The sequence below is a fragment of the Nerophis ophidion genome, linkage group LG13, assembly GCF_033978795.1.
Source record: "Nerophis ophidion isolate RoL-2023_Sa linkage group LG13, RoL_Noph_v1.0, whole genome shotgun sequence".
NCBI lineage: Eukaryota > Metazoa > Chordata > Actinopteri > Syngnathiformes > Syngnathidae > Nerophis > Nerophis ophidion.
The window spans coordinates 8,742,834-8,759,900 of NC_084623.1; the positions used below are offsets into that span (position 1 = coordinate 8,742,834).

Below are 17,067 nucleotides of genomic sequence, written 5' to 3' on the forward strand. Positions count from 1 at the left end.
AAAAACTAAATCCTCAATAGAATCATTAAATATATATTTATATATATTTTTTTCGACTTTTCAATCCAATAACTATAAATGTTCGCACAATTTTGACTTTCTGATCTCATAATTTAAATTTAAGGACAATCAATCAATGTTTATTTATATAGCCCCAAATCACAAATGTCTCAAAGGACTGCACACATCATTACGACTACAACATCCTCGGAAGAACCCACAAAAGGGCAAGGAAAACTCACACCCAGTGGGCAGGGAGAATTCACATCCAGTGGGACGCCAGTGACAATGCTGACTATGAGAAACCTTGGAGAGGACCGAAAGCAATGGATGTCGAGCGGGTCTAACATGATACTGTGAAAGTTCAATCCATAGTGGCTCCAACACAGCCGCGAGAGTTCAGTTCAAAGCGCATCCAAGACAACAGCGAGAGTCCCGTCCACAGGAGACCATCTCAAGCGGAGGCGGATCAGCAGTGTAGAGATGTCCCCAATCGATACAGGCGAGCGGTCCATCCTGGGTCTCGACTCTGGACAGCCAGTACTTCATCCATGGTCATCGGACCGGACCCCCTCCACAAGGGAGGGGGGGACATAGGAGAAAGAAAAGAAGCGGCAGATCAACTGGTCTAAAAAGGAGGTCTATTTAAAGGCTAGAGTATACTGATGAGTTTTAAGGTGAGACTTAAATGCTAAAGATGATTAAATTGTTGACTGAAGTGCTGATATCAACCAAAACTAACCCCCGCCCCAACCCCCTCGGCATCACTACCTACGGATTGTAAATAATGTAAATAATTCAATGTATATACTCTGATGATTAACTTGTGGGATGACTGTATTTTGCTCACAATATATATTTGTACCATGAATCCCACGGAAAACATTTTGTAAACGAGGTGCACCGTTTAATAAGCCGCAGGTTTCAAAGTGTAGGAAAAAACCAGGATTGACGTTATTAAAGACATATTATTATATAGTAAAATGTGAATGTTGTTTAGGTAGCTCAGCGTATTCAATGTATATTCTCTGATGATGATTAACTTGTGTGATGACTGTATTATGCTGATAGTATATATTTATATCATGAATTGATTAACGTGGACCCCGACTCAAACAAGTTGACATACTTATCCGGGTTTTACCATTTAGTGGAATATATTCTGTACTGTGCAATCTACCAATAAAAGTCTCAATCAATCAATATGAAGGTTAAAAAGGAGAGTTTTTTTTCCTTTTTTTCCATGTTGCAAATTCTATTCCAAAAACAACATCAAAACATGTTTATTCGTCCACAAAATGATTGATTTTGCAACAGAATCGTTGCTCTGTATTCCTTATAAAACATTAGAAATATGTAACAGTTGCCGCAACACATTTGTTTATCATCGTTTAAATATTTTAATTATAATCAAAATAATTTTCAAAATGACACCGTAGCCAAAACCAAGGTAACATAACTACACACCTAACCAATGTGAACATAGTAGATTTAAACGTAAAATAAAATACAACAAACACGACAAAATGTAGAAACACACATTTTTACAATGGAGTTCAGGGTGCGCATTGTGCATTCAACATATTGTAAGCGCTGCATAGAACTATAATAGAATCTGTAACAGCTGCCGCAACAAATTTGTTTATCATCGTTCAAATAATTTAATTATAATATAATCAAAACAATATTCAAAATGACACCATAGTCAAAATCAAGTTAACACAACTACACACCTAACCAATTTGAACATAGTAGATTTAAACGTAAACTAAAATAGAACAAACACGACAAAATGTAGAAACACACATTTTTACAATGGAGTTCAGGGTGCGCGCATTGTGCATTCAATAAATTGAAAGCGGTGCATGTACATGTAATAAAATCTGTAATAGCTGCCGCAACACATTTGTTCATCGTTCAAATAATTTAATTATAATATAATCAAAACAACATTCAAAATGACACCATAGCCAAAACCAAGGTAACATAACTACACATTTAAACAATGTGCACATAGTAGATTTAAGCGTAAAATAAAATAGAACAAACACAACAAAAAATAGAAACACACATTTTTACAATGGAGTTCAGGGTGCGCATTGTGCATTCAACAGATTGTAAGCGCTGCACGGAACTGTAATAGAATCTGTAACAGCTGCCGCAATACATTTGTTTATCATCGTTCAAATAATTTAATTATAATATAATCAAAACAATATTCAAAATGACACCGTAGTCAAAATCAAGGTAACACAACTACACACCTAACCAATTTGAACATAGATTTAAACGTAAAATAAAATAGAACAAACACGACAAAATGTAGAAACACACATTTTTACAATGGAGTTCAGGGGTGCGCGCATCGTGCATTCAATAAATTGAAAGCGGTGTATGTACATGTAATAAAATCTGTAATAGCTGCCGCAACACATTTGTTCATCGTTCAAATAATTTAATTATAATATAATCAAAACAACATTCAAAATGACACCATAGCCAAAACCAAAGTAACATAACTACACATTTAAACAATGTGAACATAGTAGATATAAGCGTAAAATAAAATAGAACAAACACAACAAAAAGTAGATACACACATTTTTACAATGGAGTTCAGGATGCACATTGTGCATTCAACAGATTGTAAGCGCTGCACGGAACTGTAATAGAATCTGTAACAGCTGCCGCAATACATTTGTTTATCATCGTTCAAATAATGTAATTATAATATAATCAAAGCAATATTCAAAATGACACCATAGCCAAAACCAAGGTAACATAACTACACATTTAAACAATGTGAACATAGTAGATTTAAGCGTAAAATAAAATAGAACAAACACAACAAAAAGTAGAAACACACATTTTTACAATGGAGTTCAGGGTGCGCATTGTGCATTCAACAGATTGTAAGCGCTGCATGGAACTGTAATAGAATCTGTAACAGCTGCCGCAATACATTTGTTTATCATCGTTCAAATAATTTAATTATAATATAATCAAAACAATATTCAAAATGACACCGTAGTCAAAATCAAGGTAACACAACTACACACCTAACCAATGTTTCGTAGTTGTTGTTTTAAGGTTAGAGATTAATTTATTCTGAGTCTTGAGTTAGTGATGTTCTTAACAGTTGTCTCATTAATAATAGTCTCATTCCATTTTTTTATGTATTCCATTATCCCAGAAATTAAGGCTGTGACCATCTGCCACGATGTCATCACTTCTCTACCTTTCTTCTTTGAAATGAGTTCATTTTTTTACTCGAAATGCCGATTCCAGACCGAGACATTTTGCGGGTTTTAATTTCCTTTTTTTCAATTTCTCTTTGCAGCAAACAGCCAAACAAATAAGGCCCACTTAGACAGGCATGACTCATGCTCGGCCTCGGCGTGCACGCACGCGCATGCGAAATATATTTAGCGGCGAGTGATGAGCCGGAGCAGCCACAGAGCTCTAGGAAGGGATTATGTTACGCCGCGGCACATCAGCACACCTCTTAACTGTGCCTGTGATTTAAACTTAATGTTCAATGTCAATCAATCAATCAATCAATGTTTATTTATATAGCCCTAAATCAAGAAAAACTCACACCCAGTGGGCAAAGAGACTGTTGCGACATGACTGCTTCTGGAGCTGCGAGGAAAGGAAGGAACCACCGGAAAAACCGCACAGTCCGCAGCTATGTGCGTCCGAAGAAAACGCGCACAGAAGCCTGAGACTGTGGCGGTTGAAAAAAAATGTCAACAATTTTAGTTTCAGTAGCGACTTAAGGGACGGAAGCTGTGAGCCGCCTGACCTCAGTCAGGAATATGTGCTTCATGTTTATTTGAAGCGATTATAATTAAATTGCAATCGTCTTGCTTGTGGAAGCGTGGACATTGAAATTGAAGACAAGTAATCAGACAGTAAGAAACACTAAAGCAGTTGTTTTTTTAAATGCAGATTATGAAGTGACACACAGGGCTGCACGATTGTGAGAAACAAACCTTTTTCCGGACTATAAAGCGCACTTAAAATCCCTTTTTTCCCCCTCAAAACTCGACAGTGCGCCTTATAACCCGGTGCGCTTAATGTAAGGAATAATTCTGGTTTTGCTTACCGACCTCGAAGCAATTTTATATTGTACATAGTGCACTGATAAGTGATTGTTTGATTGATTGAAACTTTCATTAGTAGATTGCACAGTACAGTACATATTCCGTACAATCGACCACTAAATGTTAACACTCAACTTGTTTAAGTCGGGGTCCACGTTAATCAAGTCATGCCATCTACTGGTGAGACCAGTAGGTGGCAGTCAAACATAAGAGATGTGTTTGGACTGCAATATGATGGCAATATGAATCAAGTAAACAACGCCAACATTTTATATGTTCCATTGGAAATATAGAACAGTGGTTCTCAACCTTTTTTCAGTGATCTACCCCCTGTGAACATTGTTTTCATTCAAGTACCCCCTAATCAGAGCAAAACATTTTTGGTTGAAAAAAAGAGATAAAGAAGAAAAGTACAGCACTATGTCATCAGTTTCTGATTTATTAAATTGTATAGCAGTGCAAAATATTGCTCATTTGTAGTGGTCTTTGTTGAACTATTTGGAAAAAAGATATAAAAAATAAACACTTGTTGAAAAATAAACAAGTGATTCGATTATAAATAAAGATTTCTACACATAGAAGTAATCATCAACTTAAAGTGCCCTCTTTGGGGATTGTAATAGAAATCCATGTGGATTCATGAACTTAATTCTAAACATTTCTTCACTAAAAAAGAAATCTTTAAAATCAATATTTATGGAACATGTCCACAAAAAATCTAGCTGTCAACACTGAATTTTGCAATTTTTGCATTTTTTTCACAGTTTATGAACTTATCATTCATATTTTGTTGAAGTATTATTCAATAAATATATATATATATAAAGGATTTTTGAATTGTTGCTATTTTTAGAATATTTTTAAAAAATCTCACGTACCCCTTGGCATACCTTCAAGTACCCCCATTTGAGAACCACAGCAGTACAGTACGTATTCCGTACAAAGAAAACACGCACAGAAGCCTGAGACTGTGGCGGTTTAAAAAAAATGTCAACAATTTTAGTTTCAGTCGTGACTTAAGGGACAAAAGCTGTGAGCCTCCTGACCTCAGTCAGGAATATGTGCTTCTTGTTTATTTGAGCCGATTATAATTAAATTGCAATCGTCTTGCTTGTGGAAGCGTGGACATTGAAATTGAAGACAAGTAATCAGACAGTAAGAGAAGCTACAGCAGTTTTTTTTTTGTTTTTTTTTTTAAATGTCAAGTTATATAAAGTAGGTTAAGGCTGTCATTGTGAGTTATAGCAGACTTGGGCAAACTACAGCCTTTGGGCCAAATACATCTCCATAAGATTTTAATCCGGCCCTCTGGATGTTTACAAATATATATTTTTTAACTATTAACTAGAATTCTGTCGAGCATATGCCTTACTATTCGTGCATCCCTTCCACCACTGCACATGCGTGTGAATGTAGAACAGACCTGGGCAATTATTTTGACTCGGGGGGCCAAATTTTGAGAAATGAATGTGTCTGGGGCCGGTATGTCTTTTTTTTTGGGAACAAAACCTCACAATAATGTCTGATTGGATGCTAAACACTTTTATAACAAACCGTCTTAAAAAACGGGATGGAATTTTTTTTTTTTTTTTTACTAAATGACACCCAGAATATACATTAAAATATACAAACCCCGTGTAGATATAAACGGAATACAATGATTTGCAAATCATTTTCAACCCATATTTAGTTGAATATGCTACAAAGACAACATATTTGATGTTCAAACTAATAAAAAAAAATTGTGCAAATAATCATTAAGTTTAGAATTTGATGCCAGCAACACGTGACAAAGAAGTTGGGAAAGGTGGCAATAAATACTGATAAAGTTGAAGAATGCTCATCAAACACTTATTTGGAGCATCCCACAGGTGTGCGGGCTAATTGGGAACAGCTGGGTGCCATGATTGGGTGTAAAAACAGCTTCCCAAAAAATGCTTAGTCTTTCGCAAGAAAAGATGGGGCGAGGTACACCCCTTTGTCCACAACTGCGTGAGCAAATAGTCAAACAGTTTAAGAACAACATTTCTCAAAGTGCAATTGCAAGAAATTCACGGATTTCAACATCTACGGTCCATAATATCAAAAGGTTCAGAGAATCTGGAGAAATCACTCCACGTAAGCAGCATGGCCGGAAACCAACATTGAATGACCGTGACCTTCGATCCCTCAGACGGCACTGTATCAAAAACCAACATCAATCTCTAAAGGATATCACCACATGGGCTCAGGAACACTTCAGAAAACCACTATCGCTAAATACAGTTCGTCGCTACATCTGTAAGTGCAAGTTAAAGCAACAAACACAGAGAAATATGAACGCGAAAAGTAAAAAAAACACTTACAATGTGATTTGTATTTTAAATGGGATGATATTTGATACCTCACAAAGCTTTAGAACTTTGCTTTACCTGCGCTAACTAAATACAGAGTCTCGGAAAACTGGCGTGCACAAGCGATCCCTCAGAAAGCTGGCGTGCACATCACTTGTGCACGCCAGCTTCCCGAGACTCTTATTTTGTTAGCGCAGGCAGCATGAAGCAGGGCTTTTATTGTGAAGATAGGAAATGTGCAGTCGGCCTTTGGAGTTTTGACGGAAGGGACGGCGCGAAAGTCTGTTGAAATAAAAAGTGTTTCTCGCCTTCCTCTCTGTCATTTTTTCATAATAATGAACTGGCAGCAGCCAGCGTCATCTCACAAGACCCTCGGGTGCCGTGAATGTCAATCAAGCAAGCTACGGAATTTGCCGCCAATGTTTTTCTTGTAAAGTGTATGGAAGCTGGATGAATTAGATGCCAAAAACCAACCACTTTCATGTGGTATTGTACAGAAAGGACAACTTTTTTTCTCCTCCATTTGAAAATGTGGGCGTTATCATCATTACTGTCTGATTCCAATCAATGCAAGTCATCAGAATCAGGTAATACACCAACTTGTATTCTTGTATTTGTGAAAGAAAGACATCTATATGTGTTACACATGCTTGTATTATCATTAAACACATTTAACTTGTTTACAAAAATGTCTCTTTCATAAATAAATAAATATAAATGATATATATAAATGAGGTAGATCCCCTCGAGTTGGTCAATTGAAAAGTAGCTCGCCTGCAGAAAAAGTGTGGGCACCCCTGATCTAAATGATTAGTCGACTAATCGGCTAAGTTCAATCATGTCTCAAATTTAGCCGTCTATTTAGGCATGTGCTAACTAGCAAATATGACTTCTCCATTCATAAATATGTATTTATACTCAAATTGTGCTGTTTTCATATATAAGTATTGTCTTTTTTATCGCTGCAACTAATCTCTTTTTTTTGTGCTTGCTTTCAGGTTGAAAATCGTGAAAATCTCCTTCAAGTGCAAACAGTTCTTCATCCAGTTGAGGAAAGAGGCAGTGAGTGCACATTTTTTATTCAAGTGCATTTAGTACTTGGACTTAGGGGTGAGCATTGTAGGAGTGTGACTCTTTGGCACCTATTTGATTCCTGGGGTGAGGATTCGGTTCGGAATTGATCCTGGATTCACCACAATTTTCAATTCAAACCGATTCTCGCAATGTTTATTTAGTATAACAATTGTAATGAAACTTTTTCAAAACAGAAAAAAAAATCTCCTTTTGGTTGCGTTGAGATTCCCTAAAAACGTTGACCCCTAAAAAAAAGGAATGTCCATCCATCCATTTCCTACCGCTTATTCCCTTTCGGGGTCGCGGGGGGCGCTGGCGCCTATCTCAGCTACAATCGGGCGGAAGGCGGGGTACACCCTGGACAAGTCGCCACCTCATTGCAGGGCCAACACAGATAGGTCTGGCAGTCCTGGGTTCAAATCCAGGCTCGGGATTTTTCTGTGTGGAGTTTGCATGTTCTCCCCGTGAATGCGTGGGTTCCCTCCGGGTACTCCGGCTTCCTCCCACCTCCAAAGACATGCACCTGGGGATAGGTTGATTGGCAACACTAAATTGGCCCTAGTGTGTGAATGTAAGTGTGAATGTATTTTTTTTTAGTAATTTTTGGAAAATTATGAATCGATTTCGATTTGGGATGAACAAGAATCAGGATTCGGATGTGAATCCATTTTTTGTGCACTCCTAGGGCATTGAGTTTCTACGATTCCTGTTCCATTTCTGGTTGAAAACGATTTTCGGATCCGATTCTTTCAAGAGGCATCATCAAAAATTCACTATAACATTCTTACAGTGCTTCTTTAAAGCCGTTTATAAATATGAACATTCAGTTTATTTTTGAAAAGCTCATAAAACATATAAACATTCTGTTAATGTGTTAGAGATAGAGATGTGTATATTTAAATGTGTGTGTGCGTCCATAAATTTGTGTACACCAGGGGTAGGGAACCTATGGCTCTAGAGCCAGATGTGGCTCTTTTGATGACTGCATCTGGCTCTCAGATAAATCTTAGCTGACATTGCTTAACGCGACAATTATGAATAATTTCGCTGGTAATCACAGTGCTAAAAATAACCTGCAAAATATAAAACATTCTCATGCATTTATATCCATCCATCCGTTTTCTACCGCACCTGTTCAAGAAGTCGCATTAATGGTAAGAAGTATTTTATGTCACGATGGGGGGGTCGTTCTCCCAGGAAGGCAGACGGACTACTCGGGACATGGCATTTAGGTAAAAACATGATTTAATTTTAACTGAAAAAATATACAAACAAAAATCGCTCACAGCGGAGGCACAACTTGGGCTAAAGAAAAAAGCTAACGCATAAACAGAATAAGAACATAAATCAAACAAAACTTACTTGGCATGAAGCACGAAACTATGGCAAGGCATGAAACAAGTCAGCACAGGGCGACTGACTGGCAAAGACGAGCTTAAATACTGCCTCTGATTAGTGCTCGGGAAGCAGGTGAGCGGGCATTTTGTCCACCAGAGACAGGTGGACAAAATGAGTAACCAAGGAAACCAGACAAGGGAGTGGAAAAAAACAGGAACTTAAAGAGTCCAAAGGACAAACAGCACATGGCCAAACAAAAACATGATCAACAGACATGACATTTTATTTATTATTGGTTAGCTTCAGAATAACAATGTTATTAAAAAGAATAAGAGACTTATTATACTCTAAAAATGTTGGTCTTACTTAAAAATGCACGCATTTAGTTGTATTCCGTGTTAAAAAATATGATATGGCTCTCACGGAAATACATTTTGAAATATTTGGCTTTCATGGCTCTTTCAGCCAAAAAGGTTCCCGACCCCTGGTGTACACGTATATATGTGATAATGTTCCCCTTTAAGGACAAACTTGCAATAAGAAATGTATACTTAACTGACCGTAAGATTTTTTTGTTGAAATAAAGCAGTTAATGCAATTTTTTTTTGGTCCCCTCTATTTAAAAAAAGTATCAAAGTATCGAAATACATTTAAAAAATATTAGTATCTGCTCAACACTGGTCAGAAAACTACACAGGCCCCTGGTCCTTCATTCCACAGACATCCTCAGTAATTGTTTTTTTTCCTGGTTTCCTTCCTCAGAGTGAGACGCGGGAGACGCTGCTCGGTTTCAACATGGTGAACTACCGAGCCTGTAAGAACCTGTGGAAGGCCTGCGTGGAACACCATACCTTCTTCAGGCTGGAACGACCCATCCCACCTCAGAAAAACTTCTTCTCGCATTATTTCACCCTGGGTTCCAAGTTTAGATACTGGTAGGAGCCAGCGGGAGACATCGAACCAGCGTTTACAGGCAGCCTTCAACCACAACTTCACCGTTGAAGTGTTTGTGAAGTGAAGTGAATTATATTTATATAGCGCTTTTCTCTAGTGACTCAAAGCGCTTTACATAGTGAAACCCAATATCTAAGTTACATTTAAACCAGTGTGGGTGGCACTGGGAGCAGGTGGGTAAAGTGTCTTGCCCAAGGACACAACGGCAGTGACTAGTATGGCGGAAGCGGGAATCGAACCTGCAACCCTCAAGTTGCTGGCACGGCCGCTCTACCAACCGAGCTATGCCGTAGTTCAGCCAAAAATATATTTTCCTAAGGTGTATATTTTCAAAATTGCAGTCTTATACTTCTGATGTTTCTCCTAATTTATCAAACACTATCCCTCCATCCATTTTCTACCGCTTATTCCCCTTTTTGGGGTCGCGGGGGGGCGCTGGCGCCTATCTCAGACTAAACAGGAGATTAACCTTTTTAAAAGATTATTTCCAGTGTTTTACAACATTCTTGTGTATGGCAGGGGTGTCCAAACTTTTTCCACTTTGGGGGGGGGGGCATTTTGATATATTTATTTGGTAAAAAAAACAGTTTGGACACACCTTCTTATTCAATGTGTTTTCATGACTATTTACATTTTAGATTGTCACTGAAGGCATCAAAACTATGAATGAACACATGTTCTTAAGTGAAGTGAATTATATTTATATAGCGCTTTTCTCTAGTGACTCAAAGCGCTTTACATAGTGAAACCCAATATCTTAAGTTACATTTAAACCAGTGTGGGTGGCACTGGGAGCAGGTGGGTAAAGTGTCTTGCCCAAGGACACAACGGCAGTGACTAGTATGGCGGAAGCGGGAATCGAACCTGCAACCCTCAAGTTGCTGGCACGGCCGCTCTACCAACCGAGCTATGCCGTAGTTCAGCCAAAAATATATTTTCCTAAGGTGTATATTTTCAAAATTGCAGTCTTATACTTCTGATGTTTCTCCTAATTTATCAAACACTATCCATCCATCCATTTTCTACCGCTTATTCCCCTTTTTGGGGGCCCTGGCGCCTATCTCAGACTAAACTGGAGATTAACCTTTTTAAAAGATTATTTCCAGTGTTTCACAACATTATTGTGTATGGCAGGGGTGTCCAAACTTTTTCCACTTTTGGGGGGGGGGGCGTTTTGATATATTTATTTGGTAAAAAAACAAAAAACAGTTTGGACACACCTTCTTATTCAATGTGTTTTCTTTATTTTCATGACTATTTACATTTTAGATTGTCACTGAAGGCATCAAAACTATGAATGAACACATGTTCTTAAGTGAAGTGAATTATATTTATATAGCGCTTTTCTCTAGTGACTCAAAGCGCTTTACATAGTGAAACCCAATATCTTAAGTTACATTTAAACCAGTGTGGGTGGCACAGGGAGCAGGTGGGTAAAGTGTCTTGCCCAAGGACACAACGGCAGTGACTAGTATGGCGGAAGCGGGAATCGAACCTGCAACCCTCAAATTGCTGGCACGGCCGCTCTACCAACCGAGCTATGCCGTAGTTCAGCCAAAAAGATAGTTTCGTAAGGTGTATATTTTCAAAATTGCAGTCTTATACTTCTGATGTTTTTCCTAATTTATCAAACACTATCCGTCCATCCATTTTCTACCGCTTATTCCCCTTTTTGGGGGCCCTGGCGCCTATCTCAGACTAAACTGGAGATTAACCTTTTTAAAAGATTATTTCCAGTGTTTCACAACATTATTGTGTATGGCAGGGGTGTCCAAACTTTTTCCACTTTGGGGGGGGGGGCGTTTTGATATATTTATTTGGTAAAAAAAAACAGTTTGGACACACCTTCTTATTCAATGTGTTTTCTTTATTTTCATGACTATTTACATTTTAGATTGTCACTAAAGGCATCAAAACTATGAATGAACACATGTTCTTAAGTGAAGTGAATTATATTTATATAGCGCTTTTCTCTAGTGACTCAAAGCGCTTTACATAGTGAAACCCAATATCTTAAGTTACATTTAAACCAGTGTGGGTGGCACTGGGAGCAGGTGGGTAAAGTGTCTTGCCCAAGGACACAACGGCAGTGACTAGTATGGCGGAAGCGGGAATCGAACCTGCAACCCTCAAGTTGCTGGCACGGCCGCTCTACCAACCGAGCTATGCCGTAGTTCAGCCAAAAAGATAGTTTCCTAAGGTGTATATTTTCAAAATTGCAGTCTTATACTTCTGATGTTTTTCCTAATTTATCTAACACTATCCATCCATCCATTTTCTACCGCTTATTCCCCTTTTTGGGGTCGCGGGGGGGGGCGCTGGCGCCTATCTCAGACTAAACAGGAGATTAACCTTTTTAAAAGATTATTTCCGGTGTTTCACAACATTATTGTGTATGGCAGGGGTGTCCAAACTTTTTCCACTTTATGGGGGGGGGGCGTTTTGATATATTTATTTGGTAAAAAAAAACAGTTTGGACACACCTTCTTATTCAATGTGTTTTCTTTATTTTCATGACTATTTACATTTTAGATTGTCACTAAAGGCATCAAAACTATGAATGAACACATGTTCTTAAGTGAAGTGAATTATATTTATATAGCGCTTTTCTCTAGTGACTCAAAGCGCTTTACATAGTGAAACCCAATATCTAAGTTACATTTAAACCAGTGTGGGTGGCACTGGGAGCAGGTGGGTAAAGTGTCTTGCCCAAGGACACAACGGCAGTGACTAGTATGGCGGAAGCGGGAATCGAACCTGCAACCCTCAAGTTGCTGGCACGGCCGCTCTACCAACCGAGCTATGCCGTAGTTCAGCCAAAAAGATAGTTTCCTAAGGTGTATATTTTCAAAATTGCAGTCTTAGACTTCTGATGTTTCTCCTAATTTATCAAACACTATCCGTCCATCCATTTTCTACCGCTTATTCCCCTTTTTGGGGTCGCTGGCGCCTATCTCAGACCAAACAGGAGATTAACCTTTTTAAAAGATTATTTCCAGTGTATCACAACATTATTGTGTATGGCAGGGGTGTCCAAACTTTTTCCACTTTTTTTTTGGGGGGGGGGGCGTTTTGATATATTTATTTGGTAGAAAAAACAGTTTGGGCACACCTTCTTATTCAATGTGTTTTCATGACTATTTACATTTTAGATTGTCACTGAAGGCATCAAAACTATGAATGAACACATGTTCTTAAGTGAAGTGAATTATATTTATATAGCGCTTTTCTCTAGTGACTCAAAGCGCTTTACATAGTGAAACCCAATATCTAAGTTACATTTAAACCGGTGTGGGTGGCACTGGGAGCAGGTGGGTCAAGTGTCTTGCCCAAGGACACAACGGCAGTGACTAGGATGGCGGAAGCGGGAATCGAACCTGCAACCCTCAAGTTGCTGGCACGGCCGCTCTACCAACCGAGCTATGCCGTAGTTCAGCCAAAAAGATAGTTTCCTAGGGTGTATATTTTCAAAATTGCAGTCTTAGACTTCTGATGTTTCTCCTAATTTATCAAACACTATCCGTCCATCCATTTTCTACCGCTTATTCCCCTTTTTGGGGTCGCTGGCGCCTATCTCCGACTAAACAGGAGATTAACCTTTTTAAAAGATTATTTCCAGTGTTTCACAACATTATTGTGTATGGCAGGGGTGTCCAAACTTTTTCCACTTTTTTTGGGGGGGGGGGCGTTTTGATATATTTATTTGGTAGAAAAAACAGTTCGGACACACCTTCTTTTTCAATGTGTTTTCTTTATTTTCATGACTATTTACATTTTAGATTGTCACTGACGGCATCAAAACTATGAATGAACACATGTTCTTAAGTGAAGTGAATTATATTTATATAGCGCTTTTCTCTAGTGACTCAAAGCGCTTTACATAGTGAAACCCAATATCTAAGTTACATTTAAACCAGTGTGGGTGGCACTGGGAGCAGGTGGGTAAAGTGTCTTGCCCAAGGACACAACGGCAGTGACTAGTATGGCGGAAGCGGGAATCGAACCTGCAACCCTCAAGTTGCTGGCACGGCCGCTCTACCAACCGAGCTATGCCGTAGTTCAGCCAAAAAGATAGTTTCCTAAGGTGTATATTTTCAAAATTGCAGTCTTATACTTCTGATGTTTCTCCTAATTTATCAAACACTATCCATCCATCCATTTTCTACCGCTTATTCCCCTTTTTGGGGGCCCTGGCACCTATCTCAGACTAAACTGGAGATTAACCTTTTTAAAAGATTATTTCCAGTGTTTCACAACATTATTGTGTATGGCAGGGGTGTCCAAACTTTTTCCACTTTTGGGGGGGGGCGTTTTGATATATTTATTTGGTAAAAAAAAAAAAAAACTGTTTGGACACACCTTCTTATTCAATGTGTTTTCTTTATTTTCATGACTATTTACATTTTAGATTGTCACTAAAGGCATCAAAACTATGAATGAACACAAAAGGTGAAATAACTGAAACATGTTTTATATTCTAGTGCAGTGGTTCTCAAATGGGGGTACGCGCACCCCTGGGGGTAATTGAAGGTATGCCAAGGGGTACGTGAGATTTTTTTGAAAATATTCTAAAAATCGCAACAATTAAAAAGTCCTTTAAAAATATATTTATTAAATAATACAAAATATAAACTGTGAAAAGAAATTCAACAATGCTCTATTTAGTGTTGACGGATTTTTTTGTGGACATGTTCCATAAATATTGATGTTAAGGATTTATTTTTTTCGTGAAAAATGTTTAGAATTAAGTTCATGAATCCAGATGGATCTCTATTACAATCCCCAAAAAGAGAACTTTAATGTAATGATTACTTCTATGTGTAGAAATCTTTATTTTTATAATTGAATCACTTGTTTATTTTTCAACAAGTCTCTAGTTATTTTTATATATTTTTTTCCAAATAGTCCAAGAAAGAAAACTACAAATGAGCAATATTTTGCACTGTTATACAATTTAATAAATCAAAAACTTATGACATAATGCTTTATTTGACCTCTTTATCTCTTTTTTTTTTTTTTTTTACTAAAAATGCTTTGCTCTGATTAGGGGGTACTTGAATTAAAAAAATGTTCACATGGGGTATATCTCTGAAAAAAGGTTGAGAACCAATGTTCTAGCGTCTTCAAAATAGCCACCCTTTGCTCCAATTACTGCTTTGCACGCTCTTGGCATTCTCATGATGAGCTTCAAGCACACCTGTGAAGTGAAAACCATTTCAGGTGACTACCTCTTGAAGCTCATCCAGAGAATGCCAAGAGTGTGCAAAAGTCGATAAGCTTCTTCTTTTTCTCTATCTTCTTGTTACGGGACATTCAACCTCTGCAGTTGCCATTTCTAATATAAAGTAGTGTAAAGTTCTTACTTATTGTCAAAACGTGGACTTTGGTGCAGTTTTCCTGGGATGCGAAAGAAGGTGACGGGACGTAAATACATGTTTTAATTATACTATAAAGGTGCAAAAAAAAGGCGCGCACAAGGCGGAGACACAAAACTTAACGCAGGGAACAAAACTAACACTAAGGCAGAACTATGGACTTAAAACAAAAACACTTACGGTGACGAGAGCAGAGCAGCATGAACTATGAAAATTGCATGAAACAGAGCGAACCGAGCATGAAACAATCAATGACGCCAGAACGACCAACTGAAAAACCCGGTTTAAATAGATATGCCATGATTATCAACAGGTGTGTGAGTCTCATGAGGATAGGTGAAAACTAATTGGTCGCCATGGTGACAAAACAAGGGAGTAAAAAAACAAAACAGGAACTAATGAAGCTCATCGAGAGAATGCTAAGGGTGTGCGAAAAGGTAATCAGAGCAAAGGGTGGCTATTTTGAAGAAACTAGAATACAAAACATGTTTTGAGTTTTTTCAGCTTTTTTGTTACATAGTTGTGATGCCTTCAGTGACAAACTACATTGTAAATAGTCATGGAAATAAAGAAAACACGTCGAATGAGGAGAAGTTGTGTCCAAACTTTTGGGCTGTACTGTGTATATTTATAGACACGGATAAAAAAAATATACTTTCATTAGTTATTACAAAGTGCGGCCCTGGGGCCTTTTGCGGCCCGCAGATCGAGTTTTGTTGACTCGCAGAATATTGTCGGGGGAAAAAAACAACAACAAAAATTAGGGATGTCCGATAATATCAGCCGATAAATGCTTTCAAATGTAATATCGGAAATTATCTGTATCGGTTTCAAAATCATCAGTATCTGTTTCAAAATGTAAAATGTATGAATTTTTTAAATGCAGCTGTGTTTTTGGACGTAGGGAGAAGTAAAGAGCACGGCATACTTGGTCAACAGCCATACAGGTCACACTGAGGGTGGCCGTATAAACAACTTTAACACCGTTACAAATATGCGCCACACTGTGAACCCACACCAAACAATAACGACAAACACATTTTGGGAGAACATCCGCACCATAGCACAAGATAAACACGACAGAACAAATAGCCAGAACCCCTTGCAGCACTACCTCTTCCGGGACGCTACAATATACACCCCCGCTACCCCTTACCCGCACCTCAACCCCGCCCATTTCAACCTCCTCATGCTCTGTCAAGGAGAGCATGTCCCAAATTCCAAGCTGCTGTTTTGAGGCATGTAAAAAAAAAAAAAAATGCACTTTGTGACTTTATTAGTAAATATAATAAAAAAAAATTGGCATTTTTTTCTGTAAATTGAGTTGATTTATTTTGGAAAACCTTGTTGCATTGTTTGATGCATCCAGCGGGCAGTACAACTAAATTAGGCATAATATGTTAAATCCAAGACTGTATATATCGGTATCGGTTGATATCAGTATCGATAATAAAGAGTTGGACAATATCGGGATATCGGCAAAAAAAGCCATTATCGGACATCTGTAGTTTTAAATGTAACTTTGCTGCTGCCCTCTTGGCCAGGTCTCCCTTGGAAAAGAGATCTTTGATCTCAATGGGATTTTACCTGGTTAAATAAAGGCTAAATAAATAAATATCCTTTTTTTCATGAAAACCAAATAGATCTCATGTTTGCCGTTTTGTTTTGGTGTAATTGCGCCCATTTACCACCAGAATTCCAAGACTATATATCGGTATCGGTTGATGTCAATATCGGTAATAAAGAGTTGGACAATATCGGGATATCGGCAAAAAAAGCCATTATCGGACATCTGTAGTTTTAAATGTAACTTTGCTGCTGCCCTCTTGGCCAGGTCTCCCTTTGAAAAGAGATCTTTGATCTCAATGGGATTTTACCTGGTTAAAT

General features: G+C 38.1%; 1 protein-coding gene and 1 long non-coding RNA gene across 2 annotated transcripts in view; one reads left to right on the forward strand and one right to left on the reverse strand.

Moving 5' to 3' along the window:
* The window catches only part of LOC133564197 (uncharacterized), a 285,115-nt gene that overhangs the window by 195,151 nt on the left and 72,897 nt on the right, over window positions 1-17,067 (reverse strand). The window lies entirely within an intron of this gene.
* Window positions 1-17,067, forward strand: part of ptpn4a (protein tyrosine phosphatase non-receptor type 4a) — a 179,720-nt gene that overhangs the window by 116,574 nt on the left and 46,079 nt on the right. Inside the window, exons 11-12 of the mRNA XM_061918340.1 lie at window positions 7,438-7,501; window positions 9,614-9,786. Coding sequence (XP_061774324.1) covers window positions 7,438-7,501; window positions 9,614-9,786 — 237 coding nt within the window. The remainder of the gene's footprint in view (window positions 1-7,437; window positions 7,502-9,613; window positions 9,787-17,067) is intronic.